This window comes from Cyprinus carpio, chromosome B22 (genome assembly GCF_018340385.1).
Source record: "Cyprinus carpio isolate SPL01 chromosome B22, ASM1834038v1, whole genome shotgun sequence".
Classification (NCBI taxonomy): domain Eukaryota; kingdom Metazoa; phylum Chordata; class Actinopteri; order Cypriniformes; family Cyprinidae; genus Cyprinus; species Cyprinus carpio.
The window spans coordinates 29,224,680-29,243,594 of NC_056618.1; the positions used below are offsets into that span (position 1 = coordinate 29,224,680).

The following is an 18,915-nucleotide window of genomic DNA, read 5'->3' on the forward strand; positions in this document are numbered from 1 at the left end:
CATGCTTTTGCAAGAGGAAAAAATAAATAAATCAAAAAGCATTGTTAATTGAAATATGTTAACATTTTCAGATCTTATTTGGACTGAAAATGTATTTTGTCTGAAGTCCACATAGCTAAACCAACAGTTTGTAGACAAAAGCAGGCCCCTGCTGGAAAATCCAGTTCAAGCATCTGTGCCCCAAAAAACAGCATGAACCCTCTGAACTGGTATGACCGGCTGTTTTTTGCTGTTCCAAGTTGGTTTACCAGCTTGGACCAGCTAGAAATCAGCATGTTCCAAAACACAACCATCACCTTAAGCAGGATTTTCCAGTAGGACGTTATTTAGTAATTAGACACTGGCGGTTTGAGCAGAATGGAAATTTATCTGTGAGAGTTGCATGTAATATGACCACTGTTGGGAACCTTACTTAACCATTAACAAAGTTTATGTTTTGTTGTTTCAGTTTTTTATATTTTAATGGTTGTGTTATTATTTGTGTTGGTGTATTAATTTGAATGATTATATTTGATTACATTTTGATTACATTTCAAATAAATGTTTTCAACTGTTAATCATTTTGAAACATTTAGAGCAGGCAGGGTTAGCCTTACAGTAGTGCTCAACACGGATCACTGTCAGACTTTCAAAATCCTTCTTCAATTAAAATTATAATTTCAGTTTAAAGCAGCCAAAACAAAATCACTCTTTAGCACCTCTTTTTACTTTGAGATATTTCTGAGGTTAAATACAGATTTCAGAAAGATGGCAGCATCATAATGTTAATTTTACACAGAGATTGATAGGTCTATTAATGAAATCTGTTGACTTTAGCAATCTTTGTTGCATTATGTGTCAGTGATGACCATTCAAAAATTTTCTCCAAAGTTTGCATGCCTGTAACTGAAGAAGTACTGTAGATATCTTAATGCCCTTTTAGATATTGGGTCTTAACAAACTTTCCGTTTGGTATCTACATGGTTCAGATCCAGAGATATTGGAATTTCAATATGTCTCCAGGAGTAAATTGTTAAAATTTGTTAAACCAGCTGATATTTTTTTCCAGTTACATTTTTAATTATGTCCAGTTACATTTACAATTATGTAATTTTGTTACATGTTACTAGTTACTCCTCAACACTGAATATGACAACTCTCAGATTTTCCTTCTACAACACAAATTCCAGATGGCTTTATAGAGGGTTGAAAAAAAAATATTTATTCATCTCCAAAGGGAAAAAAACACTCTTAACATGTGGAGTAACAAAAAACTACATTAATGTGTGGTTATACCATTAGACAGAATTACATCTGATTTCCACCATTGAGTGTCCATAAATGCTAAACTCAAAATATCCACTGGAGGGCACCAAACTGGTCCCTCCAATCTAAAAGCCTACTGTAAATTGCATCATTGCAAATTAAAACGTTTTCAAAAAGAGGTCTGTCCTGAATGAGAGTAAGAACATATGAAGACAACTTCCTGAGCTGGAGGAATGAACTGATCTTCTACTGATTCTTCACTACTTTTTCTTACCAGCGATTCTTTTTGAGCGCCGGAGGCCTCTGACATCACCCTCCGGGGCTTCTGGGGCAGTGGTAGGTTTGGAGGCATTCTGGGCTTTTAGGGTGGCAGGAGGTTTGGAGGGTTTGGGTGCAAGAGAATCAGAAGTAGGTTTGGAGGGTTTTGGAGCAGGAGCTTTAGAGGTTTTTAGCGCAGGAGGTTTGGAGGGTTTTGGTGCAAGAGAATCAGAAGTAGGTTTGGAGGTTTCAGGAGCAGGAGGAGCTTTAGAGGTTTTTAGCGCAGGAGGTGAGGCAGGAGGTTTGAGGGTTTTTGGTGCAAGAGAATCAGAAGTAGGTTTGGAGGTTTCAGGAGCAGGGGGGGTTTTAGAGGTTTTTAGCGCAGGAGGTGAGGCAGGAGGTTTGGAGGGTTTTGGTGCAAGAGAATCAGAAGTAGGTTTGGAGGTTTCAGGAGCAGGAGGAGCTTTGGAGGTTTTAAGCACAGGAGGTGAGGCAGGAGGTTTGGAGGGTTTTGGTGCAAGAGGATCAGAAGTAGGTTTGGAGGGTTTTGGAGCAGGAGCTTTGGAGGTTGTTAGCACAGGAGGTGAGGCAGGAGGTTTGGACGCAGTCTGGGCTCTCAGGGTGGCAGTAGGTTTGGAGGTTTTAGGAGCAGGAGGAGCTTTGGAGGTTTTTAGCGCAGGAGGTGAGGCAGGAGGTTTGGACGCAGTCTGGGCTCTAAGGGTGGCAGCAGGTTTGGAGGTTTTTGGAGCAGGAGAAGGTTTGGAGGTTTTTGGAGCAGCAGGATCTTTGGAGGTATTTGGAGCAGGAGAAGAGGCAGGAGGTTTGGGGTCTAAAGTGTGTTTAGAGACAGTAGATGGTTTGGTGCCTCTGTGGCCTTTTTGCCGTGGTTTAGTTGACTGTGGTGTCTGCAAGAGTCCAAAGCAAATTTCAATGACTAAAAATGTCTAGGTATAACTTAAAGGCCCGTTCACACTAGGGCTGCACAGTCAATCAAAATTAAATCACAAAAGCAATAAATTGCGATTAGGCAGAAGCTGCGATTGTCATGCGTATCTTTCAGTGAAGCATGGTTCTGTGATCAGCAGTAAATCTCAATCCAAAGGCCAGAGGGCGCTCTCGCACTGAAAATCCAAATATGCCCGGAAGAATAAATCCGCTGCAGCTGAATAAACAGAAGATTTAACTGCATTCATTGATTCAGCGTGACTAATAAACACACGACTACGATATATGGTTTATTAAATGTATTAAATAGTGTGTGCCTATATTATTCTGTTTAAGAAGCCACATCATCTCACAGAAGGATTTATTTCAAACACTCGACTGACATTATGAAGTGAGTTTGGAGTAAAAAGTGTTATTAAATGCAGTATTTTCACTTGCTCTCAGATGGAGCAGCATTACTACACAGAGCCATAGTTCAATGAGAAGATATGCAAACAGCTGTCATTATCGCAAACAACTTAGCCGATTTCATAATCCTACGATTATTTCGTCTGCGATTATAAACGCGAATTTGCATAGCTTGTCAGAGAACTACGACTCTGTGTAGTAAATGCTGCTCCATCTGAAAGCAGGTGATGGAGATTAACTGCTAATCACAGAACCGGCTTTACTGACTAAATGTGCATGACAATCACGATTAATCGTGCAGCCCTAGATCAAACCAAGAGCAATAACTATATTAGCGTTCTCCTAGACAGAGAATAATGTTTTGTTTATTATAAGCGCGCTGCAGTTTTGTCGTCTGCCACTGCTCAAACTCTTCAAAGTCCAAAGGTGGATCTTGATTGGCTGTCAATGTTTTTATCATTCATTAGCTGGAAAATAACGTTCTATAAGTGCTTCCGATGATAGAATTCCTCTGTTATCATTACAGCTGTGTGGAAAATTCCTCTCATTTAGAATGATTATTACAATTATAGTTGCCATTATAGTTATTGTCATTGTCGTTAGAGGCCTTCATTCTGTTTGAATGTCTGCTAAGTATTAAAAGTATCAGCTAGGACATAGCAAACGGTAGTCAAATGTGATCCACTAACCTCTTTACCAGACAGCTGGGATTTCAGAGCAGATATTTCTGCTTTCAGCGCATCTACGTTTACCCCCACAAAAAAAGGATCATCTTAAGTGCGAAACATTCAAAATATAAATTTTCCAACAATGACTGAGGATGTGCTCTTGCTAGCAGTTACCTTGATTTGTTTGATGTTCTCCTTATAGCTGTCAATGTCCTTCATGAGTCCCTCCTCCTTTTCTCTGCAAACAAAATAAATGTAGATAAATGCTAATAAATGCTAATAGGCAGCAACAATTTTAGCATGCTGAGAAGACATGTATAACTGATTATTTCGCGACTGAGCAAACGGTTTTCTTCTGGTGGACAATAAAACTGGCAAAACTTTTTACAGGCATACAAGTTGGGACACAGTAAACTTGGCGGAAACCACCCAGAACACTCCAGCAACCACATGGCAACATTTTAGCATCATGCTACTGGGTTTTGCATGGGTAAGTACCACTAGAAAAGCCATTCTTTCATTGTGTGCAAGCTGTCTGGTTTATACCTCAAGACTTGTGCTTTTTCCAGCTCTGTCTTGAGTTTGCTGACCTCTGCCTTCTCCTCAGCAGTAGTGCAGTGCACATCAGCAACCTTTAGCTTGGCAAGGAGAGCTTTAAGATCAAGCCCTTCCAGCTGACAAGAGCTCTGGGACCTCAGAAGTATTTCCATGGAAATTTGCTGTAGACGTTCACACGACGCCACCTCAAACACCAGAGCCACAAATACTGAGATCAGACAGGTGTTTCACAAGCATCACATTCTGAAAATGGTGGATATGAAGTGACAAAATGCATTATAAAAGCGTCATGCATTACCTTAGAAAGCTCTGTTTGGATTTTGTCAAGCACAGCAAAGCCCATGTCCCGCATTTGTTTCGTGCTCTTCAGAGACTTCTGCAAGTCACTTAACTCTTGCTGTAAACCAAATTGTCATGAAAACGTCCTCTTGGTTCAATTTAATGTATACTGTGTGCAATAAGCAAAGTTTCTATGTGTACATAATAGCAGGTGACCTACTATATTTGCACAAATTTCAATATGCAAATTAATAAGTAATATGAACAGTGGTTTTAAACAAAATCTGATGTAAATATTGGAATAAACTGAGATTTTTCTGAGATGATAAACTGGACAGCAATTGCTTTAATTGGAAATGTTTAACACTGCATAACATGTAGTTATTTTTACAATAGTATGCTGTATTTAGTGTATACTATGCAGTACACTAATATTCCATCCAAAAATATGCATTTGTTGACCTGTGCCTGTTGAACTCGCTTTTTCCGTTTGGTTTGATAGACAAACTCCAGGTCTGTGTCCGTCCATTTGTATCCCTGCATTCCCTGGATGAAGATTTCAGGATCGGGATTCCCAGGGGTTGCTGAACAGTTATGAAAGTGAATATTAAAGCAATTAAATCATGCTGAACAGGAAACAGTGAGTATATGTGGTGCGGTACCATTACTAACAAATATAAGAACATAGAGAGATGTGTGAATATGATTGCTTATGACAGTGAGTATATGAAATCACCTGATGCACAAGTAGAACTAGACCTCCTGACCGACTTCCTCTCATCTTTAACTTTAGGGTGCTGGAGAACTTCATCTGATCCATTGCAAGAAAGGGGTTTAGTTACTTCCGAAAAGAAATTTGAACTCATTAAGAACTTTTATGAAGTGATTGCTAAATATATGACATTTAAAATAAATGTTTTAATAAATAGCATACTTTCATTCTAAGCTAAATTAATACAATTAAATTTTTGAAAGACCAGAGAGAAAGAGAGAGAGAATTCAAGCTTTCCTTTCATATTTATTAATGTAAATGTTTAGTTTTTTTTTTTTTTTTTCATATGAATTTGGTGGGTTTGTAAAAAAAAAAAAATATATATGTGTATTATTTGATTTATATTTTGTGTGTTATTTGATTCAAGAAATTTGTAGCGTAACAATTAAACAAGACTCCCAAAAATTACAACCTTAACCTTAATAATTATGACTTAGAATAATATATTATTACAGTACATTATTTTATTAATAATATCAAATATTCAGACACACACACAAACAAGACTCCCAAAAATTACATGTTTATATTTATTTATATATATATATATATATATACATATATATATAATAATAATATTGCAGAAATAATATTTAGAATTTTGCTCATGAGGCCAAAATATTCAGCACATTTGGACAGGCCAAAATATTCTCATGATAAAAAAGGAATAAAGGAAAAGAACATGTGTATTAAAAGCTATATATCCATACACATTTGTATTTGTATGTGAGAAACACGAATGGCCCACTGATACTATCAATAGAGATATCGTTGTTTGTTTGTTTACCTGGCCACATGGCACATCTTTGACCACTTGTTCTGAAGTTGGAGAACCATCTGGTTTGCTGGGGGGGCTTGTTGTTACTCCTTCCATTTTAGATGGAGGTGTCCTGTCTAACTGTCGCCCGGCAGGTATAATATTTGGCTGCTCATCGATTATTGATTGCGCAAGTGAAGGTGCATCATGCGAATCCAAATTACGCACATTTTTGGTGCGTTTAATTCTGCCTGCCTTCGAGCTCATATGAGCTGCCGGTGTTTTTTAACTCTTAAATTGATCAACTGATGTTGTTTGAAGGACAGTGCTACAATCTCGACACCCTCAAACTGCATACAATTTTAAGAGCGAGCTCAAGCAGAGTGAAGCGGAGTTACTACATGTGCTGATCAGTGGTAATGGCATTTGGTGGTCACAAGGGTAATAAACAGCAGCACAGGCTACTTGTAGCGCTCATTAAAGTTATTAAACTCATGACAGATGCAGTGCATCTTTTTGCCATTTGTCTCGTTAATATAAAATGTATTTTCTATGTGTTACATATACCAACCAGGCTCAACTATATAAAAATTCATAATTTTAATGTTTACTCTACATCTCAGACTGTTTCAATGAATGATGTTAACAGGCAGAGGGCGCTGTAACATTTCTCAGGCAAAAACTGTGACTGACCCTATAATATCGAGGCCTCTCTGAAAATGTAAAATGTCGAACCAAATGGCATGGCAAGTGGCAATAAAAAAAAACTAACTAACTAATATTTATAGATATTTTATCCTCTAATGCAGTGAGATTCAGACATTTTCAGTGTGGCTAACTGTAAGCGTTAGAATACTTTATGGGGATATTGTATGTATAAAAATAAGAACAATGGTACAGTCAAACCATAATTTATTCAGACACCCTCAACATTTCTCACATTATTACAGTTTATTCGTTATAGTTTAGAAAATGGTAATAAAATATGACAAGAACTCAGAGTTAAACTGTCAGAACAAAAATCTTGATAATGTCAGATACCTTTTGTAGAAAGGTATGTAATGAATTTGGTCAAAAACTGTCAGCTGTTAAATTTAAGCACACAATTATAATACCACTTTAGGTCAACCAATTAACAAGCAATGCTTAATTTTGTTTCGTCTTTGGTGTAAAAAGGTTGCATTAGTGAATAAAGGAAAAACATGATCAGGTTAAAGTGTCTGAGTAATTTTTGGTCCCAAATTTTACTGGAAGTTCACTGTATGAAGACTTTTTTGGGTTTAATAGGTCACAGTTTACTTTATTTTGCTATCCTCACTTATAATAAACAATACTGTCCTGCACCCACCAGTAAAAAATATATCAAAATTTATATCTGGTGTTTGAATAATTTTTGGTTTGACTTTATGTCTCTTGGTTAAAGTTAAAGGTCTGGTGTGATATGATGAGCAGAGATCATTTATATTCAGAAAAAATGTAAACTATAACTTTATTGAAAACAGTGGAAAACTAATTATGAAAAAGTAAAGCACAAAACAATGTCATATGATGTGTTTAACTCTACAAGTAAGACAAGTAACCACAGCAATAATACAGCAACATTACTATATCCGGCCTCTCAAACAAACAGATAAGGCCTATAAATTCTGTTTGTTGCTGCTAGCAGATAGGTGATTACATTCAGCATCTTTAATATCTATATAAACTGTTCAAAACAATTACAGTACCATTTCAGTTACACTTTAATACCGTTCACTGACCCATGTACTGGGCTGTAAAAGTTAAAAGACTCGCGGGTGCCTCTTTCGATGCTGAAGGGAGTGCATCAAGAACTGATGGCTCCTAGATATCATCCAATCAGTTCCTGATGCAGTATCACCAACATCAGCAAGATCAAACACTTAAAACATTTAAATTTCAGCCTGGCCACACATTTCAGTGTAATTCTATTATACGTTGACTTCTTTTCCACAGGTTGCTCTCTTCTGTCCGATGGAGACCAATGTTATTTCGTCCTGGTGTGCGAGTGCTGTGTGTGACAGAACCCCAGCAGCGCCTGTGAGAGGGGTGACACACTACTCACAGTTGCCAGCTGAGATTATGCCAAAACTCAGCCGCCAGTACCTGAGTCCTCCAGCAGGGCGCACGCAGATGTTCGCGTCCCAGAGATGGTAATACATTTACGAACTTCTTTAGATCCTCTGTACAGTATAAGATGCATGTTTAATCATTTTAGTGTAAATTGAAGCGGTTTTTGCAACAGATTAGCATGTTAGCATTGAGATTAGCATAGATGTAGTTTTGATGTAAAAGGCAGATTCAGGTGCAGCTGATGTAGTTTTCTCTTAGGGTTTGAGTGTGAACAGACTACTCAACCCCTACAGGTCAATGTGAGACTGAAATCACATCACAGTTGCCTGCAGAGATTACGCAGTCAGTCCATTGCGTCTTTGTTGTGATGCTAGTCAATAACAAAGAGGTTGGGTTTAAACTGAGCATTATCAGTGGTTCTCAAATGGTGGATTGTGAGCCAAAAGTAGGTCGCAGGTCAATTCATTATCAAATGTGGCAGAATCAAAACAATGCAAACATGCAAAACAGATCTTTTCTTCCATATTGTGATGTACAGTCAAGTGTAATGGATTATCAAAACAGAAAATATAGGGTGGAGACTTGGTTATATCCATCAGTTGCTGATTGGACTGGAGCTTGCAGAAGATTTGTAAAAGGACCGAGTTTAAGTAGACGGAATGATTGGAGAAGTCTGGAATACGTCACCATGGTTACATTGTGACATTCTAATTACTAAGTCAAAAAAGGCACTGGTGAATTGTTTACATTCACAATAAGATTAAAGATACATTTTTGTTTCATGCTGTCTTCAAAATCAAACTTAGCAGTATTTTGGTAGGGATGCTAACATGGACAATTTGCATGAAATGCTCTTATCTTCGAGAACCATGAACGAAATTTTGCAAGGTAAAATAAATGCATCGAATAGACTATATTAAATATAGTTTGCAGGATGAACATGGTTTGCACTGGCCGTGTTTTATTAGCATGAATTATTAAATGTTGGAAGCATGAAACTATCGAATTCATCAAACATATCAAACAACAATTTTCTTTGTTCAGTCTATTTCATTATTGTTTAGGCTAATATTGATGAATGTCAATGCTTGATTTTAAAAGTCAGCATGAAACAAAAGTCAATCTTTTTTGACACATATGTAAAAGAAATGGGTTCTTGAATGAGGGAAACAAAAATGTTGGGCGGGACATGATTCTGTCCATCGGGAACCAATCATTGTCGTTTTTCAATCTCATGTGAATTACAGTTTGTAAAAAATAAAAAAAAAATAAAAAAAAATAGTTTTTTGGTTTTATTGGCATCTATGGAACCTTAATAGTCCTTGAAAAGTATCCATTACACAAAAAGTTCTTTAGAGTGGAAATAGGATCTTTGGACTTGTAAAATGTTCAAGTAAAAAAAAATGGTTCTTTTAAGAACATTTTGCTAAAAGGTTCTATGGGGAACCAAAAAGTTTTTTTTTTTTTTTTTTTTTGGTTCAAAATGAAACCAAAACAGTTATTCTATGGCATCACTGTGAAAACCCCTATTGTAATCTTTACTATTTAGAATGTAAGAGAAACTAATTTAATCTATAATAAAATTCCAATGCTCCGTAAATAGGAATTGACCATTTTGATTCGAATGGTAACTTTAAGACCATTTTACATTTTTAATACGATAAAACAATTTTGCTACAGTTTTGTGTCACCACATCATGTCTACAGTAAAATATGTGTCCTGAAACAAAACCAGCTGAAAAGCGCTATTTTTTTTTATTATTGTTTTTTTTGTTTTTGTGAGTGTGTTATAGAAAGTGTGTGGTGTAAACTCTATTATGTTTTGGGGGAGAAAAATATCGTGTGGGGGGGTTTTTAGTCTCTCAGATGTTGTGATGTAGGGCGTCTCCCCAAGGCATCTGGCGTGTGTCCCCCAATAACCCCACACCCCCTCAGCTACACGCACACACATACACACCCTTCCTCTGCAAGACCGTGATCCCCGCTGCTGTCAGGGCCCACTGGTCGCCATGGCAAACTCACAGGAACCTGAGCCGGCATTGTCAGAGAGTCCGATGTGTATGTCCCACTCGCCGTCTCTTCTTTAGAGTCACAGCTCTGGTCCTTTGACACCCCTGAACACTGCAACAAATTGAGAAGGATGGAAGAAAGGAGTGAGGGAGAGAAGGAGGGAGGGAGAGAGAGAGTAGCCGTTGTGTATTTGCTAGACTAAGTCTTGTAGGCCAGATCAAAGGCCAGTTCTTCCCAAACTAGCAGACCTTTTACAAAGCATGAGGGGCTTAGTTTTTGTGGGAGTTGTATACTGACCATTTCTACTATAGCTGAGAAAGTGGTTTACTGCTGAACACCTGATACCCACCAAAGAAAAGTGAAAGGAAAACGTGAGCGCTTCAGTATGTTGCAGTTTATAGTTTTAATTGAACACACCTCAAAATGAATACAAACTAGGGTTGTACATTAAAGATCAATAGCATTTTATATATATAGTTTTAAAGATGTTGAAATGAATTAGAAATAAAATGATCTATCGATCTGTTAAGAAATTTTAACAGACATCCATTGCCTGATTTGTTCTGTTCACAACACAGATACTTGTCAATTACCGACGAAAATATAAGAAAATATTTATTTTTCCAGTAATAAACAAATTATTATAAAATAAAGAGAACGAGACAGATAAAGAAATCTGATATCGCAAGTGTGTTGTAATGGCAAAGTTCACTCAATCAAGATATTTAGTCACCCTAGTAAAATAAGAAATATATTTTAAATACATTTATTTCATTTTAAGTTTAGTTCAAATCTATTATCATATTTACTGACATATCGCTCAAGACTTACCGATATAAAAATTATAATTAATCTTCATTTGTAGTACTACTTGTGCACAATGCACATTTCTTAATATTAAGCCTAAAATGTGTTTTAATCGTATGATCTTTCAATAATATTGGTTTGTAAGTGCAAATGCACTTAAGTGTACCTGAAGTATACTTGCAATAGTTCCACTTTAGCACAATCAAATATACTTCAGTATATCTTTAGTAAGACTTCAGCACTACTTACGAACAATTAAAGGGCTTTAAGGATAAAATTTGTTGTTGCAATTTAGCAGACATCAAGTATACTGGTTTAGTATAGGGTATTTTTATTAAGCGCATAAATATGTAAATGTATTTGTATTTGTATATTTATTTTTCACTAGGGAAAACTAGGTCAACAATGGTCCATGTCGGAAATAAAAGGGTTAAAGTGTGGAACAACATTTGCCTTTGGCTCTATAATTATGTTTGCAAAAAGTGAGATGATTTTTGCAGTTTTTATGTTTAACCGATAAGCTAAACGTCTAATACTGAGTTACAAATGTCGTCTAATGTTTATGTCAGTCTGCTTTGTGCTCCGTGAATGTTTTCTGACAAAAAGATTTCAAATAGATGTGAACATGGCTCTTTTTAAAAAATATTAAAAGAACGCAAGAAAACATTACAGTTTTAGCCTAATCGATTAGCTTGTATTACGCTGTCTTTCAAAATTGGTTGTTTCAAAACAAAAACGTGCCCCTCCCATGAACTCTCTAGTGGCAAATGTTTTTTAAACATTGAAGTTTTCCAAAAGCACAGTTGTTTTAGTTAAAAGAAATATAGGAATTTGTTTTTGTTCTGTTTTTCCACTATTCCAACTCTACACAGTTCCATTTTCAATACATTTCGTTTTCATTGTTACTTGTTTTTGAGTCACTATTCTCCAGTTTCTTTCCTCCCCCCTTAAACTGAGATGAGATGTGTCAGTTGGTGGTCGTATTCAAAAGGCTTTTTACTGTACAATGTGAATTTGTTTGAGCTCTGGGTTCGATGGGACCCCCGTGCGGCGAGCGGTATTGTTAAGGAAAGGCCAGCGGTGTTCCAGAACTTGGGCTTGACCAAAGGTGGCATGTGAAGAGGACGGAGCCATTCCCAGCATCTCCTCTCACTGTAAGGCAACATCTCAAGACCTCCGAGCACCGGTTTGCCCACAAACAATCACAGCAGACTTGAGCAGGGATGACATTTTTATTTGTCATAGACCTAAAGTCCTAAATACTTTCCCACCAGGGGCAAAGGGCGAGAGGAAAAAAAAAAAAAAACAATTGAAAAAGTGGAACAGCATCTCTGGCAGTGGATGTGGCCTGAGACCCCCCTCTGTCATCATATTGTCTGGTAGAAAATTGAAGACAAAAAAAAGACAATATGACCAGTCCTTGACAGAAGGATCCATGGTGTTGCACTTGTTTCATTAATGAGGACTGTTATATTGTGTTCTCTGAAGTTTTCATACTATGGTACCCTGGACGTCTTGGACGTTTTCGTAATTAGAGTAATAGTCATCTTTAATTAGTGATAGCTTACAGACAAAAGAAGCCTTTTGTGATCGCCCCCCTGCCTAAATTTAACCACTCTAGAATCTAAAAAAAGGTTCCAACATTTACAACATAACTTACAGTAGACTGTATATTGCACACAGTAATACATAGATGCACATTTACACACGCCTCATGTATGTTTTTGGAGCTGTACCTGTGACAATTTCCACCAGCCAAAAACACGTATTGCTGTCTAAAACGTCTAATTTAGACATATAAATTTGCATTTTAATGTATTCACATTCCTATATTTTGTAAAACTAATACATTTTTAGAAAATTAAATTTGATCTATAGCATGCAGTGGGCGGAATCAATTGATTAATTTCATTTTTACTTTAAAGTTTTAAAATAATAACATATTTAGTAATATAATATTAAAATATATTATTAGTTGTAGTTGTAGTATTACAGTAGTATTACTGTATGTCATATTATCTTAATTATTATTATTTCATAAAAAACAAATGTTCGTTTTCATTTCATTCTGAAGTGAGCAGATGTGTTTGTACAGTAGTGGCTTCAGTGATCAATCAGTGAATGCATTACTGCAATCAACTGAATTACTGGCAGTGCCATATGGGCCAGGGGCCCATGGTGACAAAGCATAATTTTTGCGTGAAAAATAAATAAATAAATAAAATGCGCAAATATGCAAAACGTATAATTTACATTGAAGTAACATTGTACAGCATGCACTAAACACTTTTCGCACATAGCACGTTTCGATTTCGAAATCTATCATTCGAGTCCTGTCTTAACATACATGTGCAACAGCGGGATCATTTCAGGATATTATGAGTAAGGCGTCTTACCTTGCCTTTTCCTCAAAAGCGACAGTCCCAAGACGCCATGGCCTTCTACTGCAAACACACACGTGTACTATACATCTTTCAGCTCTCAGCGTGGTGAGAGCATGTGCTGCTAGCCTGTGAAATCCCACCCTATCTCTCTGACTGTAGAGCAGCACATGGCTCTCCTTCTTGTAATGGCCCCCCTTCATTGATCTATCTTCAGCCTGCCTGATAGGCGTTCCACCCTGCAGGTCACTTCTTCCTGTTTAACCATTGCTTGGTTTTCTTGAGAGAGCTGTGATCATAGGGAGAATTTACTGAGATGGAAAGATGTGAAAAAAGCGATTCCCTTTTCCCTCTTTCCCCTTGTTCTGTCCGGCGGGACAGGAGGAATGTAGTACGTGCGTGTTAAAGAGCACTGAGTGTATCTGGCCTGGTAAAAGGGGTGACACTGTTCAGTAGGGTTATGTTTACAGAAGTATATCCCACATAGCCTGTATTATAATACAAATCTTCCAAAGTTTCCCTCGGTGAGCCATAAGGAGTTCAGGTTAATGAGCTAACGCATCTGTTTTGACAGCATGGTGTACACTAATATACCACATGTAAGTTAGCGTACAAAGTACACTAGTTTTTATTTTAAATTCGTATTTAATTTTTGTGATTTTTTTTGGGGGGGTATTGTTGTAAATTCGTCAACCTGTTTTTAACACCACGAGACGAACAAATGATTTTTGTGCATCTGCTTACTAGTGTCTGTGTTTTGGTTAGTTTTTGTCCTTTTTTGTAAAGTCTGGTGTTGTGTATTTCATCAACCTGGCTTCAATGCTACAAGATCAAAGGACACTCTGCTTATGTAAACGAACATATTAGGAAAACTTTCCAACCATACAGGAATCTAATATAGTTTATTTGCCCAGTACAAACAATTCTGGCAACATTTATGGCAATGCATAAAAATCATTTCAAAATGGTATTCAGTTCATCTCGTATGCTGCCTTATTTAAGAAAAAAAACAAAAAACATTTCTGAATTTTGCGAGCAAACTTAATTTAATTCTTGATACGAAGAATTCGGACATAAATTGGCACAACTAGTTTGTGGGAAGGGTGCATTTACCATGTTGTTGTAAAGAATTAGGTTTTAAATTGGATTTACTAGTTTATTTGCGATCACACTGCATGCACACGCCTTTCGATTTTCATATATAGCGAACAGCGTATTCGTAGATTATTGTAGATTGAGAACTTTATCGTAACTTGGCAAAATTGAGTGAAAATCTTTGTACACTTTGTAAAAAAATTTAAAAACACCAGGGTTAATCTCAACATGTGTAGGCTGGATGACCAAAAGATGATTAGTACTGTAGTAAAATGGCTGACTCAGTGAAGATGGAGGCTCTTATCGTATGCTGTGGCCCAGCCGGTGACCTTCCCACACTACCATTTTTCGTACTTGGTTCATGTTTAAACATTTAGTTGGTCTCTATCGCAAGGTATGGTGGACAAACACCAGCTGTTTTTCTCTCATGTAAAGTCAAAATTCACAGCGAACTACAGTGCATCTAAAGACTTTCTACTGCCGTGTCTTTTTTGGATATGAAATTTTAACATTAGATTTCGTTAAAGTATTATAGGTTTAAGAATGGGGGTTAAGAACGAGATGTGCAGGTGCAGAAGCGCAGAGTGAATAATTTCCAGAAGGTTCACAAATCTGTCGGGTGGGTGTTGCCCTGCGCTGCCTCCAACAATTGGCTCGCTGCACCTAAGACGACATGAACATCTTTAAATGGCTTTAAAACCAAAATAATAATAATATTAATAGTTGTAACAATCCTTCACAAAACATTTGACTTAAAACAAAAGGCATAATACTTAAAATAAAACATTTACAAGGTATTTCAAGGAGCATTTGTAACACCTTTAGTTCTCCACATGGTGCTTTTTTATCACTTTTTAAGAATAGGGAAAGAGTCCTGCTCGGAATATGAGGAAGAGGATGGTTTGAGGGGAGTATTGATTAGGTTTCGTTGGAGTCACGCTATGAGTGACCTTGGCCCTATCAGGGTTAAACTTATTACCCTCTGACTTCTTATGAGCCCCCCTGACCTTTGGTGTGAAAGCAAATAACGCTGAAGGATGACCATCGGTCAGGCCTCAGTGGCCTTCTATTGACCAAACACACACACACACACAAATACAGAGAGGGGGCCAAAAAGGGATAACGTCCAGAGAGGCACACTCCACAAATAATGCCATTAACCAATCAATACAAGAGACAGAAGAGGGGATGGACACACTGGTTTTAGAAATGTGGAGCCTGGAAATGCGTTCTCCATTTGAGAGGCCATGCTGCTCTATACGGATATCTGGATATCAAAACTGTTTTTTTTAGGCAGTGGTAGAAAAAACAGTCTCTAAAAAAAATAAGTGCAGAAAATGCATTTGTGAATAAATATCTGCATAATGCTGTTCTGCTTATTTCATGGATCACAAGAGAGTCTTTTTTTAATGCATAACAGGCAGCACAGTTAAATGTTAAAATACGCATTGAAATAGAAAAAGAAAAGTTGTGCAATTGAATTCAAGTTATGATCAAGTGTGAAGAGAGGGAATATTTTGTACCACAGCACCTGCTGTTCATGATGGGGTCAATACATAAATGATTGTTTACTACTTTTCAACCCAGAGAGCAATGCGGTGCATAAAATATGCAAGGCAAAACTTAACCAATAATGAATTTAGGATGATCAGTTGCATTAAAAGTGGAGCGAAGATCATTTTTTGCAATGAAATACATAGTAATTTCCAACATTAACAGGTCCTATTTCGTTAGGACAAACAGAGTAGGATCACCGACAGCACTGCAATGACCAAAAAGTTATTTTGAACAATCTACGATAGCAACAAGCCAACGAGAATGTATGTGAGGGAGAGCCAAAGGGAGAGAGAAAGAAAATCAGATAGAGAGGGAGAGAGTACCTCGTGGATGCACTGCAGTGGTCAGCCAGGGTGGAGGAGAGAGGCGTGACGCCCAGGAGATGGAGGAATAGTACTCCATGCCTAGAGTGTTAGGAAAAGAGAAGGCAGAAGAGGAGAGGAGAAGAGAGGACCACTAGCTTTAGCCCTGCTACTGTTTTTGCTCTCCTGCCACTGGCTGAGAGCGAAGGGAGCGTCTGATTGGAAGGTGGGGGCTGAGGCCCCTCCTCGTCGTCCTCCTCCTCTCTGCAGTCTGTGTTCCCGCCTGTCAGGGTGAGTTAGCCGAGGGAAAGAGAGATGCAGCTCCCCACTCAACTCTTCTTTCACCCCCTCCATCATGGATGGATGGCAGGTGGGACAAGAGCTGCTGGAATGACCACAGACACAAATCTCATCTCGACACCCTTCTCTTCTCTCTTCTTTTCCTTCCCAGACTCTTTTAGCTTGTGGAGAAAGTAATAAATAGTAACAATACAATACGATATGCAAGGGTGCGAGACAGAAATATGGATATGAAACCAAGAACGAATGACTGTGGGAGAGGCAACAAGAATTTCAGGGAGTTGGAGGATGAGTGTCAGCAGGTTGTCAGGCAATAACAATATGAACTGAGGAACACATTACAGTTCACAAGAAAAGAAAAAGGGAAAAACAAAGGGAAGAGGAAAGAGAGAGTGGGGGCCTGACTCTTTTCCCAATTCATTCCCTGTATTTTCATACTCGTTTCATTCTTCTCTTTTTCTCTCTTCACATTGGCCAACTGATCTTGGCGTCTTCTGTTGCTGCATTTGTCATCTGTATATGCCACTAGACACACAAAGTATTGATTTTTTTTCCTGTCCACCTTCTGTTTGGCTCCTTGCTCTGTTGCCTACACTGTGAGGACCAAACCATGAAAAGTAGCCTGAAACTGAAGGGAAAGGGTCAAGGCTGTAGCCAAATGTAAATGTTGAACTGGTCACTGAAAAAAACCCTATTCATTGCCCACTAAAACATTGAGTCATACGTGTCCTCCTCACTGTCGAAGGTGAATTTCATGGAAGGAGTTTACGGTCCTGCAGAGGGGCAACTGTGAACTCTGGCAAATCTCTGCTAAAAATCTCCAGGGGCAGTAGAATGCAACATAAGCAAAGATTCACCTACTTGGCATAAGAAGATCATAGATTTATTCAATAAAGAAACTAGCCAAACTGAGGGTGAAACCGGATTGTGAGTTAGTTGTCTATAAGATGAAATTGGCAGTGTGTGCCATCCGCTCCAAGGGTCATCACGGTTTTGATGGCCAGAAAGGACTTCTTTGACCGCAACTAATGCTATGGATGCGAGACATTTTCTGAGGCGACCTCAGCCTGTGTCACCATAACCCTGTCCCAATTCACTTTCAGTGTCCGCAGTGTCCAGCGACCTTTAACCCACACGTGTCCCTACCCCCACGCCCCAGGGGTCTTGCCCCGCAGAAGGGTCGCGTGTGCCAAAAGTCCCAAGAGACTTGAACCCTGTTGTCATGGAGATAACCTCAGGGAAAGTGAAGTCCCTTTAGCAGTTACATAACACTCATGACCAAGCAGAATCTTTGCCCATATTTGCCGTTTTTAGCTACAAAAAGGAACAAACCCTGGCGAAGAGACAACAATGGTCAAAGCCTCAGTTACACTGTTCAAAGCCTCTAGTGAGTATAATTGTTTAACTTCTGACCTTGCTCAAGGTTTTTACAACTCATCACTCTTGTACAAGCAGTATTTGCCTGATTCACGACCTTGATCAGGTATGTAGCTGTGGTGAAGAGCTATCAATGAACCCTGGCAAAGGAACCAAACCAAAGAAGCTTCAATGGAGGCACCGGTAAGTATTTTGGTAATTTGGTAGAATTTGGCAACCATCCCTATACTCATCAGTTAAGGAAAGAAGTCAATAGTAAGTTATTGAAAACATTCAGTTCTGCGACAAACTGCGACAGGCCTTTAGAATGTTACTATGATTCTAGCAATAGTTAGGGATCAAACCCGGTCAAGTGTGTCAGGAAAGTACTATGAACTCCAGTGGCCCTGATGCACAACCACTGGGATTAAAACGATTTTTTCGGGTGCTGACAACCCTGTTAGGGCACCTGATCACAGCGCCATGCATGAAGCCTGAATCCTGCTTACAATAGGGCCAGGGTGGGTGGAAGCAATAGGGAGGGCTGTTGTTGTCGCAGCCCCCTAACACTGCACGCAAAGGGGCACAAAAGCTGCCGAGGGTGGGGGTGGAATGGAGGTTCAGAGGGAGGGTGAACTACGCCATCTGCCATAAAGCTGGTGCATGTGGGTAGGGGTCGACAGGGAGGGGCCGCACTAGTAGGTGTGTGTTAGCCCTGGATGTGTTCATGCAAGAGATGGACCGGGTCTTCCCTCAAATTAGACACGACCCCCCGAAGTGTAAGCCGCAGGAGACGGCCAATTCCTGCCTGCTCGTCTCTGTTTGCTTAGCAGCTTGATAATTAGAGAAATTAGGGACTGTCTGGAGATTAAACAGCACAAGAAGCACACTCCTATTATTTTTCGCTTCCCTTGCTCTGTTTTTCTCCTCTGCTGTTCTCTCCCTGTGGCAACAGACAAAACGTGCATCAGGAAACAAATATGATGTCAAGCATTCAAGTCATTCATTCACATCATTGACTTGGACATTTTTCTTGTGCACATCATAAACTATAATGAGGTTTTTGGGTTTATAAAAAGACACTCCCTCCCTCATACACACACACACACACACACACAAACACACC

The 18,915-nt window shown here is 38.5% G+C and overlaps 1 protein-coding gene across 1 annotated transcript; it reads right to left on the bottom strand.

The window, feature by feature from the left end:
• Positions 1-1,163: 1,163 nt before the first annotated feature.
• Positions 1,164-6,813, bottom strand: si:dkeyp-34c12.1 (uncharacterized protein LOC570187 homolog). The gene is made up of 8 exons (XM_042749698.1): positions 5,922-6,813; positions 5,098-5,207; positions 4,824-4,945; positions 4,381-4,479; positions 4,071-4,267; positions 3,699-3,762; positions 3,546-3,608; positions 1,164-2,408 (listed from the first exon to the last, which is right to left on the bottom strand). The coding sequence occupies exons 1-8, from the start codon at positions 6,155-6,157 to the stop codon at positions 1,506-1,508; spliced, it is 1,794 nt and encodes a 597-aa protein (XP_042605632.1). The 5' UTR covers positions 6,158-6,813; the 3' UTR covers positions 1,164-1,505.
• Positions 6,814-18,915: the final 12,102 nt, after the last annotated feature.

What these genes read in the sequence shown, in the direction of transcription:
- si:dkeyp-34c12.1 (XM_042749698.1), bottom strand. Translation starts at nt 6,157, where the DNA reads ATGAGCTCGAAGGCAGGCAGAATTAAACGCACCAAAAATGTGCGTAAT. An exon ending in TAGTTCTACTTGTGCATCAG is followed by an intron (nt 4,946 to 5,097) that starts GTGATTTCATAT and finishes ATAACTGTTCAG; the next exon opens with CAACCCCTGGGAATCCCGAT. An exon ending in TCCAAACAGAGCTTTCTAAG is followed by an intron (nt 4,268 to 4,380) that starts GTAATGCATGAC and finishes CTGGTGTTTGAG; the next exon opens with GTGGCGTCGTGTGAACGTCT.